Below are 26,061 nucleotides of genomic sequence, written 5' to 3'. Positions count from 1 at the left end.
ATTCATTGGAGTTGCTGACAGCGACGTGCAGGGGACATCTGTCCAACATTTGACACCCGCTAGCCTCGCTTTGCGGCAACAGCCTGAGCCACTGAGTGTGAGAGGTCGCGCATACCATAATGCCCCTTTATTTGGATCGTGTTCCCACCACCATTTGCAGGCCTGTCATTTAATAATGCCAATGGGTGAGGGCAATTTCACATCCTTTATTAAGCCAAGGCACGTGTTTACATGAGAAAAAAATCTCACTGCACACATCCAAACAAAAACCGAACAAATTTGTTTCACATAGGGAACCCCCAACATGATTCGAGTCCAAAAAAAGTACCCCCCTCTTACATCCAGACCAAAAAAAAAAATCACATTTTTTTTTTTTCCAGAGCAAATTTGTTGCCTGACATTTCATACAGGGGCCCCCAACATGCTTGGGGCCCCAAGAAAGTCTTCCCCCCAGATTGATTCCTCTGTACAATACATCCAAACAAAAACCGATAAAAAATTTTCCCCCGAACAAATTTTGCCTGACGTTTCACACAAGAGCCCCCAACATGATTGGGGCCCCAAGAAAGTCTTCCAGATTGAGTCCTCTGTACAATGCATCCAGAAAAAAAAGATCACATTTTCCCCCAAACAAATTTGTTGACTGAAGTTTCACACAGGGGTCCCCAACATGCTTGGGGCCCCAAGAAAGTTTTCCCCCCAGATTGATTCCTCTGTACAGTACATCCGGACAAAAAAAACAAAAACGATTACATTGTTTTACTCGCACAAATTTGTTGACTTAAGTTTCACACAGGGCCCTCCAAAATGCTTGGGGCCCCAAGAAAGTTACCCTGTCTTCACTAAGCCGTAACAAAAATTTTAAGAGGTTCTGTGGGTTTTTTCAATCCCTCAAACTTGCTGATATATGACACCTGAATATAGACTGAATTAAATTTTTGAGTCTGACGACAAATACTACTGTACATAAATGCATGGGTGTCAATCTTGTGGGGTGGGGGGACCCTATGAACTTTTTCCCAGTTGACACATTTTGTTTAAAAAAAATTAAATGGGTAAAATGTAAAACATATTTGTGATCATGTGTAATCGGATCAGACAGCCCCCACCACCTTCCCCCAACCCTCCATTATAATTAATTATGGGACCCAGATTTTGTTATGACACCTCTGCATAGACCTTTGGAATTTAACGCTCTTTCCAGGGCCATAGCAATATCTGAGGTACCTAGGGTTTATGTTCACCCCTGCAAACTCACTGTTTTATGACCCCCAAAATAAAACTGAGTGACTTTGAAAAACAAATAGTCATCCAAAAGCAGTTTAGTAGTTTGGTGTCGATGGTGTTGGTCATTCTGTTATTATCTATCTCAGCTGACTTGGTGCACTCAGGACCTTTGAATGCATGTTTTTCATTTTTCATGTAATTTTTAATCACACTGCACTGTGAGACATGAGAAGCAATGGCACCATCTCCAAAGGGGAACTTTATTGTGGAATTGTTTTAAGAGTGCTTTTGCATGTTTTACACATTCGCACGCGCTATGCAAAATCATAATAAATGGGAGGGATATACTTTGTCCTTTTTTCCAACAAGTCATGTTACATTTCCATGCATTTCAACAACAATCGACACAATTGTTTGCGTTCAGAGATCGTCGGTCTCGCCGTCAAAGGGGATGGCGTCCAGGTCCATGTGGATGTGCGTGTTGCCCTCGCTGCACACCCAGCCGATGGGCGTGCGGTTGAACGAGGGCCGCGAGTGGATGCCGGCCTGTAGGGAGGGCAGCGGCTCCATCTCGTCGGGGTCCGCGCCGAGGTCGGGCAGCTCGAACGCCATCAGCTTGGAGCCCTTGTCCACGCCGCCGAAGGGCAGCGCCGTCCTGGGTGCGGCCAAGCGGGAGAAAAAGGCGGGAAATTGTGGTGAAAATGACTGCTTTGGTCATTCGACAGGAAAAGGCTTAGCTGCTTCTCAAAGAAAATAGTCCCATTTGACTCGGTTATTATAATTACGTTACCATGCAGTAGGGGTGTGCTCAAAAAAATCGATACGGCAATATATCGTTGCGGGCCTCATTACAATACATGTATCGATATGGAGGCATCAGAATCGATATTGCTTGTTAACTTTAAATAGCATTGTACCTAAAAAATAAAACCCAGCAGCGTCTTTGAAGTTAATTGCCTTCAATTAATGCAAAAATAGCTCACCGGTGATTGGACACTGTGTCTTGCTAAGAAAAATGAAAGCAGAGGAAGAATATCAACATTTATTTACTCATAAACTTAACATGTCACGTGTCTTAACTCTTTTACTGCCACACGTTATAAAAAAAAAACTAATATGACAAAGGCTTTGATCGTTTATGTCATCCTTGAAAACGTTGTATTTCATCAGATGTCATCAGATTTCGTTATGTTTCATTTCAATTTCATACACATTGAGCCCATTGAAAAGAGATACAATGCTGCCATCTGTCGGCCATAGATCGTGAGTGTTTTTGATTCCACAACTCATTGACCAGGCAGCGTGCGCTTCACTTAGACGGTGAACTGCCCATTGATAAAAACAAAAAAACAAAACAAAAAACATAGTTGACATCATTTAACGTTTATGGCGGCATACATCGTGATTTCACTCGTTATTAAACGTTTTTGGCGGTCAAAGAGTTAATGTACCAATTTTCGTATATTTTGTTTAAAAACGAAATAGAATGTCTTACATGAAAAAAAAAAAATTGCTTTTATTTCCCCAAATATTTCAAATAAGCACATTTTGGAGCTGTAATTTTAACATTTTGACATTTTTGCTCATATCAGCTCATGCTTATTAATAAATTTTCCCGAAAACTGCTCCTTGCTCTGCACCGCGTACATATTTTCGACCACGTATGCCGCTTTGGTGGTAAACCAGAAGAGCTACTAACAAAATTTTTTTGGTCATCCAGCATAATAAACATATACTTTAGGTACGCATATGACTGTTATTATAAAATGCAAGTAAATTAATGTAAAATATCGGGATACGTATCAATCAAGTATTGGGATACATATGTATCGCGATACAAATCGTATCGTGACCCCTGTATCGTGATACGCATCGTATCGTGAGGTTGGCGGCAATACCCAGCCCTACCACACAGTTGGTAATGGAGGCATACCGTACCAAAAAAAAAAAAAAAAAAGCATTGTAATATTTAGTAGGACTGGGTGTCGATTCTAATTTTATCAATCGATTTGATTTTTTTTTAAACCCAGCCCGAATATATTGGGCTGTATAGCTCCAAATAGGGCCTCTGAACAGGTTTGTCCCAATACTTTTGACCACCTAGTGTCCTTTAAATGTCATTGTAGGCCTGCTGTGATTCTTAATGTCACAGCGTCTCTCTCCCCCGCACCCACCATTAAGAGAAGATCAAGGGATCATATTAGGTTGGAGATAATCACATCTGGGCCGTACATGTTGTCTCAGTGGGAAACCTCATTACAGGTGTGTTTGCGCTGCCCAGAAAAGCCTCACGAAAAAAAACAAAAAACTTATCTCTTGGTTGTCGTCGTAGCAACGCATACAAATCGGTGGCGTGTACCTGTTGAAGCTTTTGTACTGAGGAAACTGGACCCTGCCGGGTCCGGGCATACTGGCCCTCATGGTGGCCGTCAGCTCCTGGTTGCCCTTCATGGCCCGTTCCCATGGCGACACGTAGGTGCGAACGTACTCCCTCCTCCTCTTCTCCTTCTCGGATTCCTTGTCTACCACTTCATCCTCTTGCACCACTGAGGAGGAGCAGTTAACTCATTCACTCGCCGCCATTTTCACAGAAGCAGTCCCGTTCGCTCCCGGCTGTTTTACTGGATTTTGACTGATTTTGCATGGCCCACAGAATTTTGTGTTCTATTGCTATAAAAGCATGGAAAAGAAAGATTAAAGTCTCTTCTTTCATCAGGAAAAAAAAGTATGTTTCTATCTGTTTCCGTTTTGCAGCAATTAGCATTAGAAGAGAGCTAAGTTTCATCAGTTTTCACAAATCTATTCAAAATTGTAAGAAATTTAGCTTTTTTTTTCTACATGGCTCTGGTTGATCTCCTTTGCTCTACCGCCACCTGCTGGCCGCTTGTGTAATAACTACCATTTCTGCAACCGTTCTTTGCAGTTGAAAGGCTGCATCACAGCCTTCTGTATGCTCTAGCATAAAAAAAACAAAAAAACGTCTAAATACGTCTTTGGGACACATAAAAAAACAACGTATTTACACGTTATTGGGAGCAAATGAGTTACTAATACACTCGTCACTGACTCTTCATTGGTTAGTCTACATGCCAATCATGAAGCACCCACGATTGGTCGATGATTACGTCACTTACTGTAAATCTTTAGCCTCACCTTCTTCCTTTGGCATCTCAGGCTTTGGTGGGACGGGGGGAGGGGACATCAGAAGGTTCTGCAGGTTCTGCTGGAATACAAAAGAGAACGTTCAGCCCAAGCTCCACTTGTTTGCGGCACGGCGGTTTTCTCCCACCATGTTCTCGCTGGTCGTGATGAACTTGTCCACCCGCTGCTGCCTCTTGCGGAACATCTTGGATCCCTTGTTGTTGAGCAACGACAGCTCCTCCAGCATCACGTCTTTGGGGGTCTTGATCTTGGTGCCCAGGTCCAGTTCGGAAGCCTCGGGGTCAGATTCGTCCTCTGGCGGTCAGCAGAGGAAACAGCCGATTCGATTTAGTCCCTTTAGTCTGTTTTAGGCTTTTTGACTTACTTGACTACATCCAAAATCAGATAACTTAGAGCAGGGTTGTCCAAACTTTTTCATTTGACAGCCGCCTTGAAAAATGGAAGGATGCAAGGCAGTTTCAAATTCGCTTTTAACTCATTCACTCGCCGCCATTTTCACTGAAGCAACCGCCTTTGCTCCCGGCTGTTTTACTGGATTTTGACAGATTTTGCAAGGCCCCCAGAATGTTGTGTTCTATTGCTATAAAAACATGAAACCTACCAAAAGAAAAATTAGAGTCTCTTCTTTCATCAGGAATTATTATTTTTTTATTTCTATCTGTTTCTATTTTGCAGCAATTAGCATTAGAATATAGCTAAGTTTCATCGTTATTCACAAATCTGTTTAAAACTGTGGGGAAATCAGCTTGTATGCAACATAGCTGATCTTGTATACTCTGCTGCCACCTGATGGCCACCTGTTGGCCGTTTTTGTAATAACTACCATTGCTTCATCCGTTCGCTGCAGTTCAGTGGCTACATCAAAGCCTTCTGTATGCTGTCGATATTAAATCTGCCACAATATATCTCCGTCGTCATGTCATGATATTTAAAGCAGCACAGCTGTTAAAAAAGTTGTGTTGATTTCCGTTTGTGCAGTTCTACACCCTCTGGTGGCTATTTTTTTTTTTGAGTGCAGTTTAATTTTCACAAGCCTTGTTTTGGCCCTTCTATGTTTAAAATCCACACTAATGGTCAGATGAAGGGGAACATAATATGCTTTTGCACCGAGTCAGTATGTGGAGGAACTCAACTTGTATTTGCATATAAGTGCCTCAATATAAAAAAATAAAATAAAAAAATTATATTATTTTTTATTTATTTATTTATTTATTTATTTTTCTACAATATTGTGACCTTTTTTTATATTCTGGAAGATGGTGCCAAAGTAACATTTTGTCTTGTCTTGAGCACAAAAATTACCCAATTTTTAGAAGCCATTTTTCACTTTTTTTTTTTTTTTTGGCTGAGTATTCATCCCCTCGCCGTGCCTTGTTCCGAGTGAACGATAGCAAAAACCTGTTGTGCGCTTGCGAAACCAGTGGGAACGCTAAGAAATCAGTAGGTCAAAGTAATCAGACGAAAGGGCCCGTAAGGTTAGGGAGGGGATGTCACGGTTTGGTTTTCATACTCGGGACGGTGGGAAATCCTCACCCGCGCCGCCATCCTCTCTCTCTCTCTCTCTCTCTCTCTCTCGCAGAGGGATGTGATGGATTTTTCCGCTTCCTATAAAATGGGGAGTTGGCATTGCAATGCTGCGGAGAGCTGTCCGCCGGGGGCCTCGTAAATCAGACCTGCGCAAAGTGGGTGTCTGTTGAGTGTGTGTGTATGTGTGCGGTGAGAGCGAGAGAGAGAAAATAATTGAGGCTGCTGAGCAAAAGTGAACTCTCCCGTGGGGATATTGATTTGAGCGTTAATTCAGAAGAATGTGAAACCGGAGCTTGACTGCTGACTGAGAGGAAAATGGACAGACGGGCGGAGGGGGGGGTTTCAGACAGACGGACAAGATCGAGGTGGGGGGGCGGGGGGATAAAAGGCCCGACAGTGACAAGAGATGATGGACGGATGAGTGGGCATTAACTGGAGCAAAATACGGGGATAAAGCGGGATAAGCCGTCACATGAGTCAAAACACACAAATGTCGTGTTGGCGCGGATGTGATGACAATAAGACGACGCAAAAGTGACAGCAGGTCGCAACCTCGATTGAGCTAAAGCACGTATTTTATGTTAGATAAATGTCACGGCGCATCACCAAACAAGAATGATACCATAAATATAAAACCGAATTAATGTTCGTCTTTGTTTATTCACAAAGTGAGATATGGGCTGGTTTATTTAGACATAAAGCTCTTATAATCATACAGTTGTTATGTTCCAATTCTGTTAGTCAGAAATGAATCAAATAGAAAATAATTCCAATAATTTGAATTGTGTGCATGTTTGTGTCTTACCATTCTGGCTGATGTTGGTGAAGTCGGTGATGATCTTGTTTGCCTTCTTCCTCTTGTTGGAGGGGGCAGCGCTTGTCAGCGACATGGCTAAGCACACAAAAAGACACATGCTGAATCGAAAGTGTTCCGGCACATTGTTTTGCTTCCGTGCGCTCGTTCATCCTCTTCTAAGCACATTTGGAGACGAGCATTTAAAGCAATTAGAGAGAGAGCTTGACTTCTTCGGAAGGCAATTTGTCAGCAACAACGAGTCGCAACACTTCTTAAAATGACTTTGAAATTTTAATTCCAACAGGTCTATCGGTACAGACGTTTCATTTGGTATACACCCCGACAAGCTTGGATCACCGGATAACAATGTTCTATTTTGATCGAGGCGGTCAGAGATACACATTGTGTTAGTGACGGTAGATTGTTGGTCAATAGTGAACAATATTTAGTGAAAAATAATCAAAAAATAATAATTACAGCACTACACAACTTTACTGCTATTGTGGCACCACTATTACGACTGCTACTACTATTGAATAAATCAATAAACAAATAAATAAATAAATAAAATGTGCAGATTTTGTTTTTAAAGATGCTATTTTTATTTTAAGTACTGTATTCTAAATTAGAGTTTAGAATTAATTGTTTTTTTGTTTGTTTTTTAATATTGTGTATTTTTTGTAATTGTTTTTACCTAATTAAAAGGTTTAGTTTTAGTTTCATTATTTTATTATTATTATTATTTTTTACATTTTAATAACTGTGGTTAAATCAACCACCAGAATAAATTGGGCAGTGCGTGTTGATTGTTGGCCAATAGTGGACAACATTTGGAAAAAGAATTTAATTAATCTTTTTTTTTTTTATTCCAAATATTACTCTATTATTCTTATATAAGTAAAAATATTTAATGTGAAAACACTTCTTTTTATTTAATTGAGATTAATTTTAATTAATTATTTATTCATATTTATTTACATTATTATTTATTTAGAATTATTACATTAATTGTGTGGTATTTGAATGTAGATTGTTGGCCAGTATGTACAGCAGGAACGTTTTATTTTTATCAATCCATTAATTTATTAAAATATTTGTAAATGTTATTTTTAAAGATTGTTGATTCTAAATTGCAATTATTTGTTAAATATGTTGTTTGCATTAAGACTCATAAAAGGCAGTGTTTTGAGTGTGTTTATTTTCAGTTTAATTTTACATATGTGCAATTTCTCCTAAACCAGCCGACATAATAAAGTGGTCAGTTGAGTGCAGATTCTCGACCAATAGCAGACATTTGTTAAAAATCACAATAATCATTGCAGTACCAAAACAATACCATTACTACTACTTTTTACTTTCGGAATGTGATTCTGTCATCGTCAACAATATCAGCAAATTTTATTGGTTAAATGTTGACTTGCATTTTGGCTCCGATTGATATAGGGGGAGTGGGAGGGTGTAAGTGGAGAAGAAGGGGGGTCATGACAGAATTAGCAACATGGCACTGTTTGACTGGCAGTGAAATGTGATCCAATTAAGGTTGGTATGTAGCTACATCGTAATAAATAAAACAGCACGCTGTTGATGATAAAGTTGCACGACAGCCACCGGCTTGTTGCCAGCTCCGCCATGATTACGTTAAGGAACACTGAGTGCAGCAGTGGCGTGCGAGGCACGCTGGGCTCTGCCTTCAGGACGCTAATTCCCCATCCGAGGCCGCCGTCTCCCGATGTAGGCTGGCAGCGTGTTGCCGGTCGAAAGCAATTACGTAAGGATGGAGGTGAGCCCCTTTCGGAAGGGGCTCGTCCGCGGGGAGGGCGCTTAATGTAATTGCTTTTCACCCGCTGTAATTGAAGCCATTTCCCAAGCCTGGGATTCAACGTTAATGTTCATGCACATGTGTGTTAAGAGGAACGCATCATAATGACTGTTTTTAGTTTCTTAGAGGTGCTTTAATAGAATATTGTGGTTGGTGTGAGGTGCGAGGAGAGGTCCTGTTACCACATCTCCCCTCCACTGCGCTTAACACTCGCCCACCCACTATAAGATGCCTGTTTTAGCTCCAAGATAAATCTTGGAAGGGGACAGCTGACATGGAAGAGGTTGACAAAAAAAAAAAGTCAGCATAGCACATTCCCATATCAGCCTCCATCCATCCTCCAAAATACCAACTAAAAACTCCTCCAAGCCACCCAGAACCACCCACTCTCTAGACATGGTGGGATATAGGTGCATCCACTAATAGTTAACAGTAACAAAACTAGTGTCATTAGAAAAGCTCGGACTCATACCCCAAATCCACATTCGCTCTTCATTTACTGTTTAACTCATTTGCTCCCAATAACGTGTAAATACGTTTTTTTTATGTTTTGTGTCCCAAAGACGTATTTATACGTTTTTTTTGTTTTGTTTTTTTATGCTAGAGCATACAGAAGGCTTTGATTCAGCCTCTCAACTGCAAAGAACGGTTGCAGAAATGGTAGTTATTACACAAACGGCCAGCGGGTGGCAGCAGAGCAAAGGAGATCAACCAGGGCCATGTAGAAAAAAAGCTCAATTACTTACAATTTTAAATAGATTTGTGAAAACTGAAGAAACTTAGCTCTCTTCTAATGCTAAATGCTGCAAAACGGAAACTGATAGAAATATACTTTTTTTTTCCTGATGAAAGAAGAGACTTTAATCTTTCTTTTGATAGGTTCCATGCTTTTATAGCCATAAAACACAATATTACAACATCGGCTGGCGACCAGTCCAAGGTCTACCCCGACTTTGGCCCAAAGTCAGCTGGGATAAGATCCAGTTAACTCGTGACCCAAATGTGGAAAAGTGGTGTAGGAAATGGATTGATGAATGGACAGTGCATCCAGGAGTGAATGTTTCTCAGATATCTTAGCATCCGGTTTTATCCACCAAGTATGTCAAAGTACCAGCCCTGGAATTTGCCTGGAAATGGCTTCTCCAAGCTTTGGGTCTAGAAGCGTGATACTTTTTCATGCATCCAGTCATGATAAACATTAGCAAACAGAATTTGGTTTTGATGGGCAAATGGTTGATTGTCAGATTGACGTGAGCCCACTTTAGATGGCATGGACAAGAAAATCTTTGCAATTTAGTCATCTGTCATACCTGCTTGTGATCTTGCCTCATTTGAGCAAATTCTGCTAGTTTGTGTGAGCCCTGGAATTTGCCCAAAATGGCAAAATACGTTTTCTGGTTCAACCACATTTCATGTTGGGAAGAAAAACTCAATTTTCAAAAATATTCCAGACCACAAAGTGCAAATTTTCACAAGATATACTAAAAGATGATGTATTTAATAATAATAATACATACTTGAGCATCTCTCAATTCTTTATTCCTGAGTACATAAACCACGCGGGATGAAATCGTGGCAGGGGGTTGTCTCATGCAAGGCCTTGCCAAAATCTGCTGACAACACAAATCAAATGCATCTGACTGTAAACAAGTCCTTGAACTTAAACTGGCTCTTTGAATTATTTAACAGCTCCGATTGCATCAGTGCCAGATCATCCGCCATCAAGCGGCGCTCAAGGCCTCTGTAGCCCACACATACAAACAAACACATACGTCTTACCTAAGAACTGAGGTGTAAAAGACAGGAAGTCTCTCAGCTCCCGCAAGGTTCCCGCAGGAAAGAATTTGCCCCACTTCCAAGGTAGACTGGAGTCCTCGAGTCTTGTGTTGTTCTGCCGATCCACGTCTTCGCGGAGTGAAACCTTATCAGAGGGGTCGCTTCTGAGCTGTGGACATGTGTCCTCCTGTGGAGGGTGTGAAAGAGGGGTGGGGTGACCCAGGGTGGGGGGGGGGGGGGTGTTTTTTCAAGTTCAGAAGTGGGTTACGAATGGTCGCCGTGGACCAACGTCCGATTGTTACATTGAAGGAAACGTTAACGGAGGACCACCGTCAGATTTAAAATGAACTGTTATTTTTGAAAAAGATCTACTGACACCTCTCGAAAGTTCTTTTGGAATGGGGGTTTCCAAAAATTGTACATCTCAAGACCCAAGCCCGACTCCGATTTTGGATCACTACGGTCTAGAACAGGTGTCCAAACTTTGTCATTTGAGGGCCACGTCCAAAAAATCAGAAGGATCCAAGGGCCACATAATGTTATGAAAAGAAATTGTGTTTAGTCCTAAAAAAAAAAAAAATGTACAAATAATTTATTTGTGCTTTTGCATATTTAGAAAAATGCTACAGTATATAAACCAATTTATTTGTAATATGGCAGTAAGGTTATTATAGTTTTGGAATTTGTCATTTTAGTTAGTTTTTATTTCATTTTGAGTTTTGTTTTTTAAATTTAGTTAGTTTTCATTAGTTTTCAGTGTGGTTTTGTTAGTTTTTATTAGTTTTATTTTTAGTTTTAGTTAGTTTCAGTATTATTATTAGTTGTTTTTGTTTTTTTTAAATGTGTATTACCTGTGCGCAATATTTAAAAAAACACCATGGGAGCGACGTCATCTTTTGGTGCTTTTCTATTGGCTGCTGCTAGATGACGTCACTTCTGTGTGACATACTTTCAAACGTCATTATTCCGGTTGATATCAAAATAAAGCTACTAAAAATCACACCAAAGACTAAAAGGAATACATTTTTGCTAGAATTATAGTTTTAGTTCTGTAAACATAAAATGTGATTTCAGTTAGTTATCTTTTTTTAAAAAGCATTTTCGTTTTTATTTCGTTAACAATTTTTTTTTAATTTTAGTTTTAGTTATTTTGTTAGTTTTAGTTAACTAAAATAACATTTAATAGCACCTGTGTTTTTCAACACCGTCTCTTCTTACTTTGACAGTCTCCAAACATTTTTGTTCTTATTTTAATTGAACTGAGTCAAATGCCATTTTTAGCATACGTCGCGGGCCACTGAAAAATGGACGGCGGGCCGCAAATGGCCCCCAGGCCGTAGTTTGGACACCACTGGTCTAGAAGGCGTACCCAAGACATTCTGACACCTCTTTAATGTTTATTTTCGTATTTGAGGCCACTAAACAATCAATGACATGAAACTGAAAACAGTTGCGTGAGGACAGAGGCTTTTCGGTAAGCATGCGTAGGGGACAGGATGAACACCCCCCCCCCTCCTGCTCTCAATCACGCCGTGAAAAAGCCATCGGAATTAAGGGTTTAGCACCGTGCCAAATAGCCGCAGATTAACGGCTCCAAAAATAGGTGAAATGGGCGATTGTGAGCAAGGCAGCGGGCCGTGAATTAATAGGGAAGAGCACAGCATTTAAAAAGTGGTTAAAGAAGCCGGCGGGCCCCTTGACATGTTTACACAATTTCAGCTCATTTAGGTGTGAAGCATGCAGTGGCACTAATTTAAAATTAGGGGTCAAAGTTAGCCTCGGAGTCACCTGATCTCAGTCAAGGGTCAAAGGTTGGATTTTTTTTTTTTTTTATTAACTCCTCACATCTGCTTGGATTTCACAACTGCGCGGCCATCCGGTAAAATGTAGGCCAGCCATCATTGAGTTCTAAAACCGAACACTACCTTCGTTTCACAGAATAGGTTATTTGTTGAATTCCTTTCATGATGATTCATTCATGCGGAATCATCAAATGTGTTCCCGGCCGATGATGAAAGCTCACAGCTTTTACAACTGTCATCCTTCCGTCAAGCATACCCGAGTTCTCCATTCACAACATACGTAGGTTCCCTTTTGATTTTCATGAATCCTATCATGATGGGTGTGTACCAGAGGATGGATTGGATGAGAATATTTTCACTCCTCTGTGCTTGGGGATGTAATAAACAGTGCGTCTCAGCTTCTGTGCCAAAGGCCAAAAGCGACTTGTCTGTAGACAGAACCAGTGAGCTAGCTTCAAGTATTTGAACGATCTCACACTGCCCCCATGTGGTAAAGATGGGGGGGGGGGGAAAACAATGCCCAAATTGACGGTCATTGAGGTACAATTAAGACTATATGCTATATGAAATGAAGTATGCACATTACATGAGAAAGAAATGAAGTAGGATTGGTGACAGGGAGCCGATGTGAAAGTGGGCGCCGATGTAGGTGACACAGGAAGGAAGACAGTGACAGCTGAGGTGAGTCATGTCTATTTTTATTTCACCGCATTGTCTCGGTGGACAAGAAGCAAAAAAAAAACAAAAAAACACTTCCTCTTGTTTCACACAGGTGTAATTAGCGCTTTTGTGTGTGTGTGTGTGATATTATGGAAAAACACTACAGAAAATAGAGGTGGGAGTCAGTCACTTATTGTATGTGCAAGTTGTAAGTCAGTCTCAAGTTATAACCTTCCAGTTTTCCAAGTTACTATGGCAAAACTCAAGCAAGTCGAGTCACATCAGGTTACGCAATTCGTAAGTCAAGTTATACAATGTGGCTCATTCATGACATAAATTCGCGCCTTAATACTTTGTACTTATTTGGATTTGCATTAGTTAGCATTAGCAATCACATATTTTTTAATGGTCCCAAATCAGTCTCTGTGTAAGTGAAGTTTAGTCCATGTTTGACCAATTATTAGTTAAACTGATGTTTGCTTTGCTGTTTTTAAGTGACCTACTCCACATCATAGTATAAAGATGAGTGGCCAGCTTTGCACACGCCACTAAAATTAGTTATCATTCAAAAACAAAACAACTGGCACACTGTCTTGAAAAATTCAGATATTTAAATGTAAACAGGCAAGCCTGTCTATATGTCTTAATATTAGGGGAAAAAAATGTGTGTTTGTATAATTACAAGCTAGGTGCAAAAGGTTGGACTACTTTATGCTTCTACTTTGAATTCAACTACAAAATGAAGTTCATTAGACTTCATTGGATCTTCTCGTATGTCATCCACCTTCCGATCTAAAATCAAACGTTTCCCACATACTCCACACTTTATTCAACATCATTCCACTGTCTTTCTAATCTTTTAATCTCTCTCTGCTACATTTGCTAAACCACTGTGTTGCCTTTAAATTAAAAAAAAAAACTGTGTCAAGATGGCTAAATCAAAGCATATTCCCCTTCTTAACTCGTTCACTCCCAGCCATTGTTCACTGAAGCAACCCCCCTCTTCGCTCCCGGCTGTTTTACTGGATTTTGACTGATTTTGCAAGGCCCACAGAATATTGTGTTCCATTGCTATAAAATCATGGAACCTACCAAAAGAAAGATTAGAGTCTCTTCTTTCACTAGGAAGCAAAAATATATATTTCTGTCTGTTTCCGTTTTGCAGCATTTAGCATTAGAATCTAGCTAAGTTTCATCATTATTCACAAATCTGTTTTGAATTGTGGGGAAATCAGCTTGTCTTCAGCATGGCCCTGGTTGAACTCTTATACTCTGCTGCCACCTGCTGGCCGTTTTTGTAATTACTACTATTGCTTCAACCGTTCCCCGCAGTGGAGAGGCTGCATCAAAGCCTTATGTATGCTCTAGCATAAAAAAAAACCCAACAACAACAAAAACAAACGTATAAATATGTCTTTGGGACACTTAAAACATTTAACAGAACACATTTATACTTTTTTGGGAGCAAATGAGTTCAAGAAGTGGATCACATTTTTGATCTTGTTGCCAAACCAAACTGCTCTTGAGATAAAACGTGTCCATATACGTAAATAATAATGTTGCGCAACTAGTGCTTACTATCGAATATTTTTAGTTGATTAATTGATCGATTAATCGACTAATCAGATTCATTTTAATTTTGCATTAAAGTGTATTACAAAAGCATTCTCAAAAAATAATGCTAAAATCAGAGGATTTGGATAATTTAAAAAAAATAATAAAAAATGGCTCCAAAGGATTATTCAGTTATTAAAATAATTGTTGATTCATTTGATAATCAATTACTTGTCGATTAATTGATTAATTTTGACAGCACTATGCCCAACTTAAAACATGGAATTGCTTTTCGAATATGGTTTGTATTCAGTCCAGACTAGCCTGTGCTATCTCAGTGCGCGGTGGACCCAGGGCGCCACACGCAAGACTGGAGGCCCAGGTTGGAGGTGCTGAATCTGGGTCTGGGAACCCTGCTGTACTGACTGCCGGTGGACGTTTGCCGGGTGGCCCCAGGGGGTCCGAGAGGGCTCAGATCTGGGACGCTTTTGAACTGCCTGTCAGCTTGTTGGGGCTGGGATAACGTGGGGGATGCGAAGGTGGGGAGCTGAGGGAGGGGAGCTGTGGGCGCAGGGGGTGGTGGAGGGGACAATGGCCCTGGGGACCACTGGGATTGGTATTGGGTGGGAGGAGTTTGAGGGTGACGGGCGGCTTGGGGTGGTGGGGTGGCCATGTCGGAACGCCACAGTGGTTCTCCGAGAGTCGTGGCAGATCGAGGTACGATTACTTTCAGGGCGGGGCTGGTGGCCTTCGGAGGGGGTGTGGAAAAGCGTTTCACCTCGTACACTCGTGCCGTCTTCTGAGGACCACCTTGCTGCTCATGACTGGCAGAGGCGTCTTGGGGATTCCCGTAGGTGAACAATGACGAGTTGAGCTGGTAGGGCTGGTGGTTCATGACATCCACCTGCTTTTTGGCGGATTTCTTCCCTTTGGAGCCAGCCAGTCCGGACTTTGCTACCTCCACTTTCTTTTGGGCTTTGGGAGGGCATGAGGGTGACAAAAGAGGGTTGTAGCTAATTGGAGGAGGGGCACGGATGTTTGAAGAGTACTTCCAGGTGGCCGGGAGGGAGGGTGTAGGTGAAGGCTCCCTGGTTTGGGAAGGAGAGAACGGTGCCGGGGTGATAGAGGGACTCCGCTCAACGACGTAGCGATCCATCCGGTTCTGTCGTCGAGCGAACAGCTGACCCCCTTTCCCTGCCAGCTGAGGTGCTTGAGGGGTGTGGGGTTTCGGGGCCACGGGCGGCGGCCTGGATCCCCGCTGAGCCTGCATGAAGTTGCAAGCCTCGGCCCCCAGCCGCATCCAGTCCTCCTCAGGCCCGGACTCGTGGCCGGCCTCACCACCTGTTGCCGCACCCGATTCTGGGCCTGCTGCTCTCACGAAGCGGTCATCCATGTTTTGCACCATGGACATCAAGGCAGGGTTGGGAGACACTTCTTTGCTCCGGATGGCGCTGAACATCGGCTTTTTGTTGCTGCGGCCGCGGGCGTCGTGCAGGATGCCGGTGCGAGCAGCTGGCACCGAGATGCGCTGCTCGCGAGAAGCCAGTGAATCGGAGGCTGAGGTTTGAGGGGTCGATGGAGTCGTCATGGCAGCGGCGTTGCAGGATGGGGAAAGCTGAGTGGGAGGGGCCTGGGAGGCGGGAGTCATTCCAGGAGAGGGAGGCTGTCGAGGGGAGAAGCGTTGAGCAGGGTGGGCCGGAGAATCTTGAGGAGTGACGAGGCCGGATGGGCCTAAAGACGAAGGGGCGGAGCTGGCTGACGGAGCAACGCCGTTGTTGCGAGGCGGGATGTAGAGTGAGGTGCTTGACACCGCTCTCCTCCCATCCACTGCCGGATAGTGAGTGGGCGCGATTGTCACCATGGAGACGGCCGCAGCCGGTTTGGGTTGGGGAGGGCGGAACATCACAGAGGTCACTGACGAGCGGGACGCAGTGGGGCCGGGAGTGAAGGGACGAGCCGTTCGATTGAGAGCAGCGGGACTTAAATTGTGGTCCAGGTTTGGACTGGGACTGGGATTGACATGTGGGCCGTTTTGATTCAGCGTGGGTGTCAAAGGGGGCGGGCTTAATGTAACACTGGCCCGGCTTATGGCGACTGGACCCCCATTGACAAGAGGCACATCCGTAGCTGAAGACATCGCAGCCTCCGGTTGCTTCATGGTCTCCAACCCAAACACTTCCAAGCTTGGAATTTGATTGACAGGCGCCACAAAGCTCAAGCTATCAAACCCCGGACTGTGATTGCCGGCTGTTGGTGTGGCAGGCGGGCAAGCGGCGCTCCTCCTGTCCAGCAGGTCTAAGTAACCGCTATCCCACGTGGGGTCAAACGAGGCCGAGAAACCCTCCTCGTCCACTTCAGAGCTCTGGATTGAGCTCCCGCCTTCCTCTTCCGTCTCCCCCTCAGTACTTTCACCCCCTTGGTCGTCCTCAGCCTTGCCGAAGCAGGTCAGCGTGTACTTCTTGGCTCTCTGCCGCCGCTTCTTGAACATAAGCACCCCCTTGGAGTTTGGGTTGGGAGCATCAGTCAGCAGCGAGGCAATAGAGCGGCATTTGGTGCGAGCTTCTTTCACCTGCTTCTCCACCAAACTCTCCCCGCGCTGCAGCTCTGTTTAAGAACAAAGCAAAAATAAGGACAAAAAAAATATGACAGGCAGAAAGCAGTTATGAAAGGAATGAAGCACACATACTTTACTGTATTTAAATAGTTTTTTCAGTTATCTGCATATTAATTGATCACAGATATCATTACTTTCTACTTCTTATTTTCTCAAAATAGTACTTTGTCCAATGTCCTGCATAATGTAAATAAAAAGAGTAAAGTGATGGAAACAGCTAGCAGCTAGCTAGCTAGCTAGCTTAGTAGCTAGCCAGCTCTTTAATAAACGGTGTTTTGTATTTTTCAGTTGATGTTTTTTTCATTAGCTATAGCATTTTTTGTTACTCAGTTTACATTAGCAAAGCGATGAAAACAGCTAGCAGCTAGCTAGCTTTTTAAAAACGGTAGCCTATCTTGTATTGTTCAGTCGCTTTCATTAGCTAATGTAGCATTTTTTTTGTTACTCAGTTCACATTAGCAAAGCTAGCTAACTCTTAAAAAACAGTAGTAATAGTAAAAGTATATTTTTACTTGTCTTGCCATGTTTACTTTTACTTAAGTACTGTACATACGTTGCATTAGTACTTTACGCTAAGTCTTTTTTTTGTTTTAGTTTTTTTTTGTACTTCTACTTAAGTACAGTGTGTGTGTACTTTTTCCGTCTGTGGCAAAATGGGGTCCGGCCCCAATCATGCTGGCTGGTTTCCGTAGCCTACGGTGACAGTGAAGATTAGCGGTGACAGACAGTCGTATGTGTTATGGATTTAAGAATTCCTGCAACTCTCCAACGATGAGTCGCGCAGTCCAGGATGGTTAGATCACTGGGTTCATTCTATACACAGATGCTGTTTGGCCCCATGTGTACAGTATGTACTCCTGTTGAATCTGACACTATTTAAAACTATGATAGCATTTGCTAGTCTCACATGGACTACAAGCAAAAAAAAATAATAGAATAGATACGTAAAACACAAAACTCTGCAAATCTTAATATTGTTGCTGTACAAATATATATATATATATATATATATATATATATATATATATATATATATATATATATATATATATATATATATATATATATATAATATGTAATACAACAAAAAATAATTTTCTATGAATTTAAAGTAATATATTTTGATTACAAAATGTACCGCTACATTTTTTTGCTTTTAATTGAACGGTAACAAAATTGTATATGGCTACTTATTTAAGTAATATATCAGTTTAGGTCTATTTTAGGCATTATGTAAGATATATATCCCTATTAAATCAGAGTGGTTAAATCTAAATGAAATTTTAAATAAAACATTTATCTTAATATTTGATTAGTAGTCAAAACAAATGCTGTATTCACCACAATGAGAACATAATGTTAAACTTTTGCTTGCGAGAGATCGTAATAATTCTTTGCATTTCTTCCAATTCGGCATTTTTGTCTTACCTGTGCGTTGGCTTGTGTGTCCACTTGCTGAATGAGATGTCGGGTCCCTCATCTTTCAGGACCAATTTTATGCGCGTGTATGTTTAACCACCCCCTTGCCCTCCTACGGCGCTCATCCATACACAACACACTACTCCAAGGCACTTAGTGGCTGCTCCCTCTCTCTTGGTGTTAAAGACCTTTTGTTGTCTCCGTCCCGCCACCCAAAGCGACGCCTGATGTCAAGCCACTATTCCTGTCTGCCTGACCCGCATTAAACACCTGTCACCCACACCCATACACACATAGAACCAGGAGACCCTCTCACCAGGAAATATTTGGAGAATGATGTCATCATTGGGCATGAGAATATCATACAGTATGCGAGGAGATGTGTGCCAAAATGAGATGTTTGCATTATTAACTAAAATATGTGAGCTGTATTTTGGATTTCAAAAGACCCGTTTTCCTTACTGCTTGGTTTAGTACTAGTTATAGTTTTAAAATATTTATTATTATTATTATTATTATTAGGGGTGTGAATTGCCTCGTACTTGACGATTCGATCCGTATCACGATTCATAGGTCACGATTCGATTCAATACCGATTAATCCCGATATGAATTTACAAGTGGATTGTTGCGATTTTTTTTACTCAAATTTAGAAAATACCATTAAGTAACTGTGAGTCACTGTATTTAACAAACAGGTTGTAATCAGTTTCACCTTTGAACAGCATTGAAATAAAATATTAAGGCTTAATGTTCCATTAATATAACATTCTTCCATGCTTAAGGTGTGAAAGTTAGACGTTTTGTTCAATATTTTTCCATCAAAAATGGATGTTAAAAAAGCGATTCTGCTGCCTATTGAATCGATTCGAGAATTGCGTGCTGTAGTATTGCGATATATTGCCATAACACCCCTAATAATAATAATAATTATTATTATTATTATTATTATTATTATTATTATTATTATTATGATTATTATTATTTCTTTTTCTTTTTTTTAGATTTCATTTTTATGTTTCGGACACTTTAGGAGACTCAAATGTCCCAGGTCAAATTCACGTGGCAAGTTATTGCTTTTCTTGGGAAACCAACGTAACATGTTAACGTGATATACATCCAGTTATAGTTTATAGAGGATATGCTTGCTCATAACGTTGCTGACACCCACTGCTTACACACAGCAACACTTATAGCTATCTGAATGTGCAACACGAGAAACTGCGCGTCCCTGAACACCTCACATGATATTTTCCCCTTACGTAGGTCATATATTCATTCAACGTTTTATTACACATGAAGTCACATCTATCAACTATCAAAACATTACTAGATGTGAGCTTTATCATACTCATTGTACACCTAAACATCCCAAATGTATACAGAACTGATTATTTATAGTGTGCGTTCATATGAGCTGTGCGTTTGATTCTATAAATATATTTAGTTATGTAAAGAAGGTTTTGCATACTACTACACAATCACTCGGGCCTGGAATAGAGCTTGACGTAATGGTGAAACGACAGGAAATGGCCACTGGAAGGCAGTGAGGAAACATCACATTGTGTGCTTCACAATAGTTTAAGCTCTTTTTTATTTTTAAATTACTGATTCAGATGCACAAAAAGTTATTCATTTTTTTAACCCTGTTGTCCTCTTTGTTACAATGTTTGATTTTTTTTTTTTGTGACCCTCTGCATGTATAAAACCCCAAACTTAGTCAATTTAAATTAATTTTATAACATTTTATACTTCTTAGGTCAAACACACTCTAAATTGTGTAATTCATGTTTATTTTATCCAAACAAATATATTAAAAAATATACATAAAAAACTTTTTTTTAAAGACTACAAAATTTAAAAATCAAAATTCAAAAAAGTAGCAAACGATTACAAAAAAAATGATTTTAAAAAAGTCAACAGTTTGTTTATCTGGAAAAAAAAAAAGTAAAAATAAAGTTACAAAAATGCTCCACAATAATTCAATAGCATTTTATACTTTCTAAATAAATAAATATTTTTTTTTTTTTTAAAAGCCTGCAAATTATACCAAGGGGAAAAATAGTGATATAAAATCACTGTTTTTTTTCCTGTTCATATAAGGTACAAAAATAAAATAAAATAACCACAATTATTGTAAAATATTTAAAATAAAAAATGAATATATCAAAATTTGGGTGGTTTGGTTTCTGTTCCCTGAAATTATTTTTCTTCAGATAAATAGAACAACTTACAAAAACTCAACATTTTGTACTTCTTAACTCAACACCCAAAATACATTTTAAAAAAGAAGGGAAAAAAAAAACACTCAAATTGTACGATTTTTATTTATTTATTTATTTTCTTCTTCTCATATCCGGTGGAAAAAATCTTGAGAAGAAAAAAAATGACCAAGACTAAAAATAGTAATAATATTTTTAAGTCAATTGTTTGCTGAATCAAAAATAAAAATCTACAGATAAAAAGAAAAGTTTGCAAATTGCTGAAGATGGGGAGAAATAAGATGGGGTCTCCACCAGTTCCACACTAACACGCCTGGAATTGAAACCCTAATGAAACCCTGACTACAAACCCAGACATACACTCTAACTTAACACCTGAACCATGTCTTGAAACCCATTCTTAAAACCCTATTTGGAATTTATGGAATTCATCTCTGAAGAGAAATTAAATCAGGTTTGGCATATGTACTCACTGGCTTGCCGTGCTTTGTCCATGTAGGTGGCAGTGAGCTCCTCGCTCACGGGGCCCTGCTGGGGTCCCACCATGGGCACCAACTGGCTCCCGGACCCCAGCATCAGGGCCTCCTTGGCCCTCTCGGGAGACACCAACGGCGGGCAGGCGGCGAGCCCCACGCAGGCCCCCGCGTCTTGGAAGCCGCTGTCTCCTTCACCCTCGCCCTCCGTTAGGGCCCGCTCCGGGGTCGGGGTGAGTGAGTGCGGGGTGACGCTGCTGGTCGGGGTGGTCCATCCCAACTGGGGGGGCTGGTAGATGAAGTCCTTGTGTGGAACGCCGTGCCACTGGCACTGCATTGGTCCTCCTGCTACGTCGTTAGCACTCTCATAGCTTCAAGGTAAACGAAGGAAAATCACAAATTACCATATTTTCCGCACTATAAGGCGCACCGAAAAGCCTTCAATTTTTTCAAAAGCTGACCATGCGCCTTATAATCAGGTGCGCCTTATATATGGATCAATATTGAGCCGCAACAGGTCTCGCTGTCAAGACGCTATCGGTCATGCGCAGAAGATCCCGCCATCTTGGATCGCTAGCTAATACTAATACTTTACCTCAGAGAAAATAATAAAACAGCTGTTTATTCATTTTGGAGTTGTCAGAAAGCTGGTTTGTAATCTATTAATAAAGTTTGACTGACCTATCTGACTGTTTTGTTGACATTCCCTTTAGCGCAGCACCATCTAATGGATGAATAACGTAACCCCAGCCTCTACTGTAGCGCCTTATATATGAAAAAAGTTTGAAAATATGTCATTCATTGAAGGTGCGCATTATAATGAGGTGCGCCTTATAGTGCGGAAATTACGGTAATATTCTCTGTGCTGTTTTGGACAGTTTGGGCCTTTTTCCTTACCCACTCATCTCAGACGTCTCCTCCTTCTCCCCGTGGTTGTCATAGCGAGCGGGTGAGCGGGCGTGAGGAGGCGTGCGGCGCTGGCGGCGGTGCGCCTGCGAGCGCATGTCGGCATCGCTGTCAGTCTCGCCGTAGTAGGCCTCGCTGTCCGGCGGCGAGGTGACACCGCCGGGTTCGACGGAGGAGCTCACCGAGAGAAGCGGAGGTGAGCAACGAGCTGGGTGAGGCGGGGTCCGTTTGACCCTCAGGTGCAACGTGGCATTCTGGGTGTCGATGAGGATCATGGCCTGGGCGTGGCTGAGGTCGGTGCAGGCGTGGTCGCCGATGGCAACCAGCTCGTCGTGCTCCTTCAGCCCTGCCCTGCATGCTTTGCTGCGACGGCGAACCTGCACATAGGAAATGGTTACAGTAGGCGTGTCAGGCGATTACAATTTTTAATTGTAATTAATCACATGACTTCAATATTTCACTCACGATTGATCGCAAATTTGACATCTGTTCTAAATATGTAATAAAATATTTTTTTCCAAGTTTCATACTCCTGTCAACATAAAAGTGTGAAAAAAAATGTTAAACTAATATAAATATGGCAGTAATTTCATAATAACTCGTATAATTGAGTTAAAATTTAAATAAAAATGTTATTTAATTTAAATTTAATTTAATTTAAAATTTAAGTTAAAAAAAAAGATGTGCTGTACAAAAACAAGTGTGATATTGATTTGCGTTGAGGTCATTTTTCTGCCACTAGATGGCATAATTGCACTTGTCAGACGCTGGTGACAGCTCTTTTTTTTTTTTTTTTTTTTTTTTTACTAAAATGGGCCAAAATAATACAATTATGAATCAAAAATGAACCGATCCACTTTATGGGTCAATTTGACCCAAATTTCTGGTTTGTTTTATACAAAATGAACCAATTTTTTGACCCAAGTAAAGGATCTGGCCAATATTGATGAGTTGTTTTACACTAAAAGACTCAAATTTGGGTCAAATCGACCCAAGTAGAGGATCGGTCCATTTTTGATCCATCGTTGGGTTATTTTTGACCAAACTGTTTTTTGTTTTTGTTTTAGGCGTTTTCAGCAAAATTGCCTTTATGATAAAGGGTTAAAAACGATGTAATCTTTAACATGAAATTGTGAAATTTTTTAAATGGTGAAATACAACTTGACCTCGGTCTCCACAAATATATGCATTATTATTAAATGTATTACTGCGTTGCGACTGGAATTCCCCCAGTAGAGACTTTGCAAGTAAGGGGCGGTCATTAACTCATTCACTGCCAGCATAGGACGAATGGATATTTGACGTGTTGAGCCGTCAATGGCAGTTAATGAGTTAATTGGGCATTTAAAAAATAAAATAAAATTAGTGGCGTTAAAGGAACTTTAAAATCACTCAAAATGACTGCACTAATTTTGACACCCCTAGTTTTCAGCAATTATGTTCACAAACAAATCCACTTGAGTTCATTTTAAACGCGTTTTTCGGGTCAATTTGACCCGCTGCATAACATGAGAGTTAACGTGTGATCGATTGTGTCATTCACACTTTTAAAATATGTGACTGTGCATCAAAATAACTCCCTCTATCTGTCCACACACACTTAACACACATCTTATCAAATAGGTGCCATCATGAGAATGTATTTTGCCTTTATCAGCAACACTGATATGTGCAAGGACAAACCCATCTCAAATTTTTCCAATTTTTACACACATGCACGCACCCTCTGACGATCATTTGGCTCATAGCAAATGAGAGCATAATGAAAGAGTGGGTTTGAACAGCTGCATCACCCGTCTGCACCAAAGGGGGCCATGCCTGTCATTTACCATATGTTGTCCACATACAGCTTTTGTAAAAGAACTCGGAAAAAAAACAAACAGAAAATAACATGAGGAAAAAAGTCAAATACTGTACAGGAAAATGTATTTGTGGTGTCAGTGTGTGTGCGCAAAATGTCTTTATCTAGTACGCCTTTTTTTTTTTTCCATGACTGGCTTCCAGCTCCTCTTAAAGGCGGCTATTCTTATCCTGCAACTCTGTGACCCACCATTCCCCGACCAGGCTTATCTGAGGTATGCCACACACATCAACAGCTGGATTCACACACACTGATCTTCCGCGTCAGAGGGTAGCAGCAAGGTCACAATCCAAATGTTCTTATTACAGAGAACACAAAAAAAGGCCTTCGGATGATTAAACCTCATTTTCAGACCAGCATGATTGCTTAAAATCCAAGTCACGTTTGTTATCGAAGGTCAAACGTAGCCTCGGTTTCAAACTCGAGCGCATAGCCGACATGTGTTCACGCTGTTTTGTGACCCATAAACCCGTAAATGAATCGCATGGGGGGCACAGCGGGCATCGTTGTGTTGAAGAGCGCTTAATTATTTATTTTTCAGTCGCCTCTTTGAGGATAACTGGCTAATACATCGTCTCGTAGGTCTTTGTGGGATTAATAGTGTGTCTATAGCGGGAGCAGGACTGAGGGCGGATGCTATTTTGACTCACTTCAAATGACAAATTAGCACCCTTGGACCTTGAGGACATAACCAGAAGAAAATAGCTTTTTATACATTAAAATGCTACACTATATTCTTTCTACTGTTTTGATACATAACAATGATGTCAAAAGTCTGTATTAAAGCAAGAACGCATGGAAGCAACTATGAACAATCTGAAAACAAAATCAATGCTAAGTTGAGGTCACCTGATTTAGCAGTTTTTCAGGATTTGAGTCGTTATCGAATGTATTTTTGCTTTGACTTGTGAGCAAAAATTCGAAAAAGAAGCTTCAAACTTTTCTTGTCACTCCCACTTTAGGTTTACTAGCAAACTAAACATAGGAAAACAAAGAGAACTACACATTTTGTACTTAAAGCACCCACTTAACTTTGCCTTAGGAAAATCCACTTAGCTAAAAAAGCTAACAAACAATGCAAAATCCCATAAACATCCTTGTAAACAGCATCGGTGTTGCTTGAAGTAACAGATATTTGAACACAGACAATGGTGCAACATATGTATGTAGATCTAGCAATACTTCAGGCATATATTCTTTATCCTTTGCGAAGAATGACTCATATTTTTAAAACACATTGACGTTGTGTTTTTTGTGGGAGGTAAAACGGAACGGATTAGTGGCCTTTCCATTTCTTTTGATCGGGAAAGACAAATAGAGATTTGAGTGTTTTGAGTTACAAGTGTGGTCAAGCAACAAATTAAACTTGTATCGCAAAACACCACTGTACATTAATTTTGCATCGTTTGTATCAGGTAAATTACATAAGATACGGTATAGTCTGGTACAATCGCAGTAAACTCATTTATTTTACTGCCATTTTTGTATGACTTCATTCATTATACTATGTTTTGTGACAAATAAACGCGAAATGATATCGTTCAGGACAACCGATACACTGAACTGAATACATTTACTGTGGAACTTTCAAAGTCCATTCTGTGAAGCTCTCCATTCAAAATTATAGAAAGGCCAATTCATCCATTGTTACTGTCATAGAACCGCTAATAATTCCGACAGGTTCCCTAATGTACACATGTGGGATTACATTAACTTTAATGACTAAGAATCTACAAAAAAAAAACACAAAAATGGTAACCATATTGATATTTTTTTGTTGAATACTGTGAGAGCACAATAAAAAAGGCAATTATTCTATTATAGGCTAATTAAGACAAACTCGAATGAGGCCATCACAATGCAATGAATGACCACCGTCTTAAAGAAGCACATCTAAAATGGACGCCGGTGCCATACCTTTGCCACCTGTAGCGGCTTCTGCTGCTCTCTTCCTCCCTGGAGCCTGAACCCCCACGGGGATCCCCCAGAAAGTGAGACCACGATCTCCTCCGCCACCATCCCTGCTCCAGGTCTGCTTCAATGTATGTGAGTGTGAGGGTCTTCGCTTGCTCACACTTTGTGTGCGTCCAAGTGAAGAAGGACAGACGTCGGGGGCCGGCTGCCTGGCATCTGCTTCCACGGGAATGTTTTGTAGGAGGGCGGGCATTTAGGTGGCGTGCGTGTGTGTTTACGTGCGTGCGTGGATTCATCATACCCTTCTATTCAACACATGCCATGTCACTC

The 26,061-nt window shown here is 40.9% G+C and overlaps 2 protein-coding genes across 4 annotated transcripts; both read right to left on the bottom strand.

The window, feature by feature from the left end:
- Positions 1 to 1,466: 1,466 nt before the first annotated feature.
- On the bottom strand, positions 1,467 to 10,440 carry myoz1b (myozenin 1b). Of its 3 annotated transcripts, XM_077503207.1 has the most exons (7): positions 10,311 to 10,329; positions 10,049 to 10,141; positions 6,722 to 6,808; positions 4,517 to 4,683; positions 4,381 to 4,450; positions 3,587 to 3,773; positions 1,467 to 1,882 (listed from the first exon to the last, which is right to left on the bottom strand). In XM_077503207.1, exons 3-7 carry the CDS (start codon positions 6,804 to 6,806, stop codon positions 1,648 to 1,650), a joined length of 744 nt encoding a protein of 247 aa, XP_077359333.1. In that variant the 5' UTR covers positions 6,807 to 6,808; positions 10,049 to 10,141; positions 10,311 to 10,329; the 3' UTR covers positions 1,467 to 1,647. The 3 variants fall into 3 exon arrangements, with proteins under 3 accessions (XP_077359333.1, XP_077359332.1, XP_077359334.1); XM_077503206.1 differs by lacking the exon at positions 10,049 to 10,141 and having other exon boundaries at positions 10,311 to 10,440; XM_077503208.1 differs by lacking the exon at positions 10,049 to 10,141 and having other exon boundaries at positions 4,381 to 4,447; positions 10,311 to 10,440.
- A 2,522-nt stretch (positions 10,441 to 12,962) lies between these two features.
- Positions 12,963 to 25,891, bottom strand: LOC144005287 (synaptopodin 2-like protein). The gene is made up of 4 exons (XM_077503388.1): positions 25,735 to 25,891; positions 21,948 to 22,333; positions 21,051 to 21,421; positions 12,963 to 16,927 (listed from the first exon to the last, which is right to left on the bottom strand). The coding sequence occupies exons 1-4, from the start codon at positions 25,834 to 25,836 to the stop codon at positions 14,658 to 14,660; spliced, it is 3,129 nt and encodes a 1,042-aa protein (XP_077359514.1). The 5' UTR covers positions 25,837 to 25,891; the 3' UTR covers positions 12,963 to 14,657.
- Between the last annotated feature and the right edge of the window lie 170 nt (positions 25,892 to 26,061).

The sequence above is a fragment of the Festucalex cinctus genome, chromosome 17, assembly GCF_051991245.1.
Source record: "Festucalex cinctus isolate MCC-2025b chromosome 17, RoL_Fcin_1.0, whole genome shotgun sequence".
Lineage (NCBI taxonomy): Eukaryota > Metazoa > Chordata > Actinopteri > Syngnathiformes > Syngnathidae > Festucalex > Festucalex cinctus.
The sequence above is the reverse complement of the archived record's forward strand: the minus strand, read 5'-3'. Positions and strand labels throughout refer to the sequence as shown.

What these genes read in the sequence shown, in the direction of transcription:
- myoz1b (XM_077503206.1), bottom strand. Translation starts at nt 6,806, where the DNA reads ATGTCGCTGACAAGCGCTGCCCCCTCCAACAAGAGGAAGAAGGCAAAC. An exon ending in TGAGATGCCAAAGGAAGAAG is followed by an intron (nt 3,774 to 4,380) that starts GTGAGGCTAAAG and finishes GCTCCTCCTCAG; the next exon opens with TGGTGCAAGAGGATGAAGTG. An exon ending in CAGTACAAAAGCTTCAACAG is followed by an intron (nt 1,883 to 3,586) that starts GTACACGCCACC and finishes GGCCGCACCCAG; the next exon opens with GACGGCGCTGCCCTTCGGCG.
- LOC144005287 (XM_077503388.1), bottom strand. Translation starts at nt 25,836, where the DNA reads ATGGTGGCGGAGGAGATCGTGGTCTCACTTTCTGGGGGATCCCCGTGG. An exon ending in AGCCGCTACAGGTGGCAAAG is followed by an intron (nt 22,334 to 25,734) that starts GTATGGCACCGG and finishes TCCTATGTGCAG; the next exon opens with GTTCGCCGTCGCAGCAAAGC. An exon ending in GAGACGTCTGAGATGAGTGG is followed by an intron (nt 21,422 to 21,947) that starts GTAAGGAAAAAG and finishes TTTACCTTGAAG; the next exon opens with CTATGAGAGTGCTAACGACG.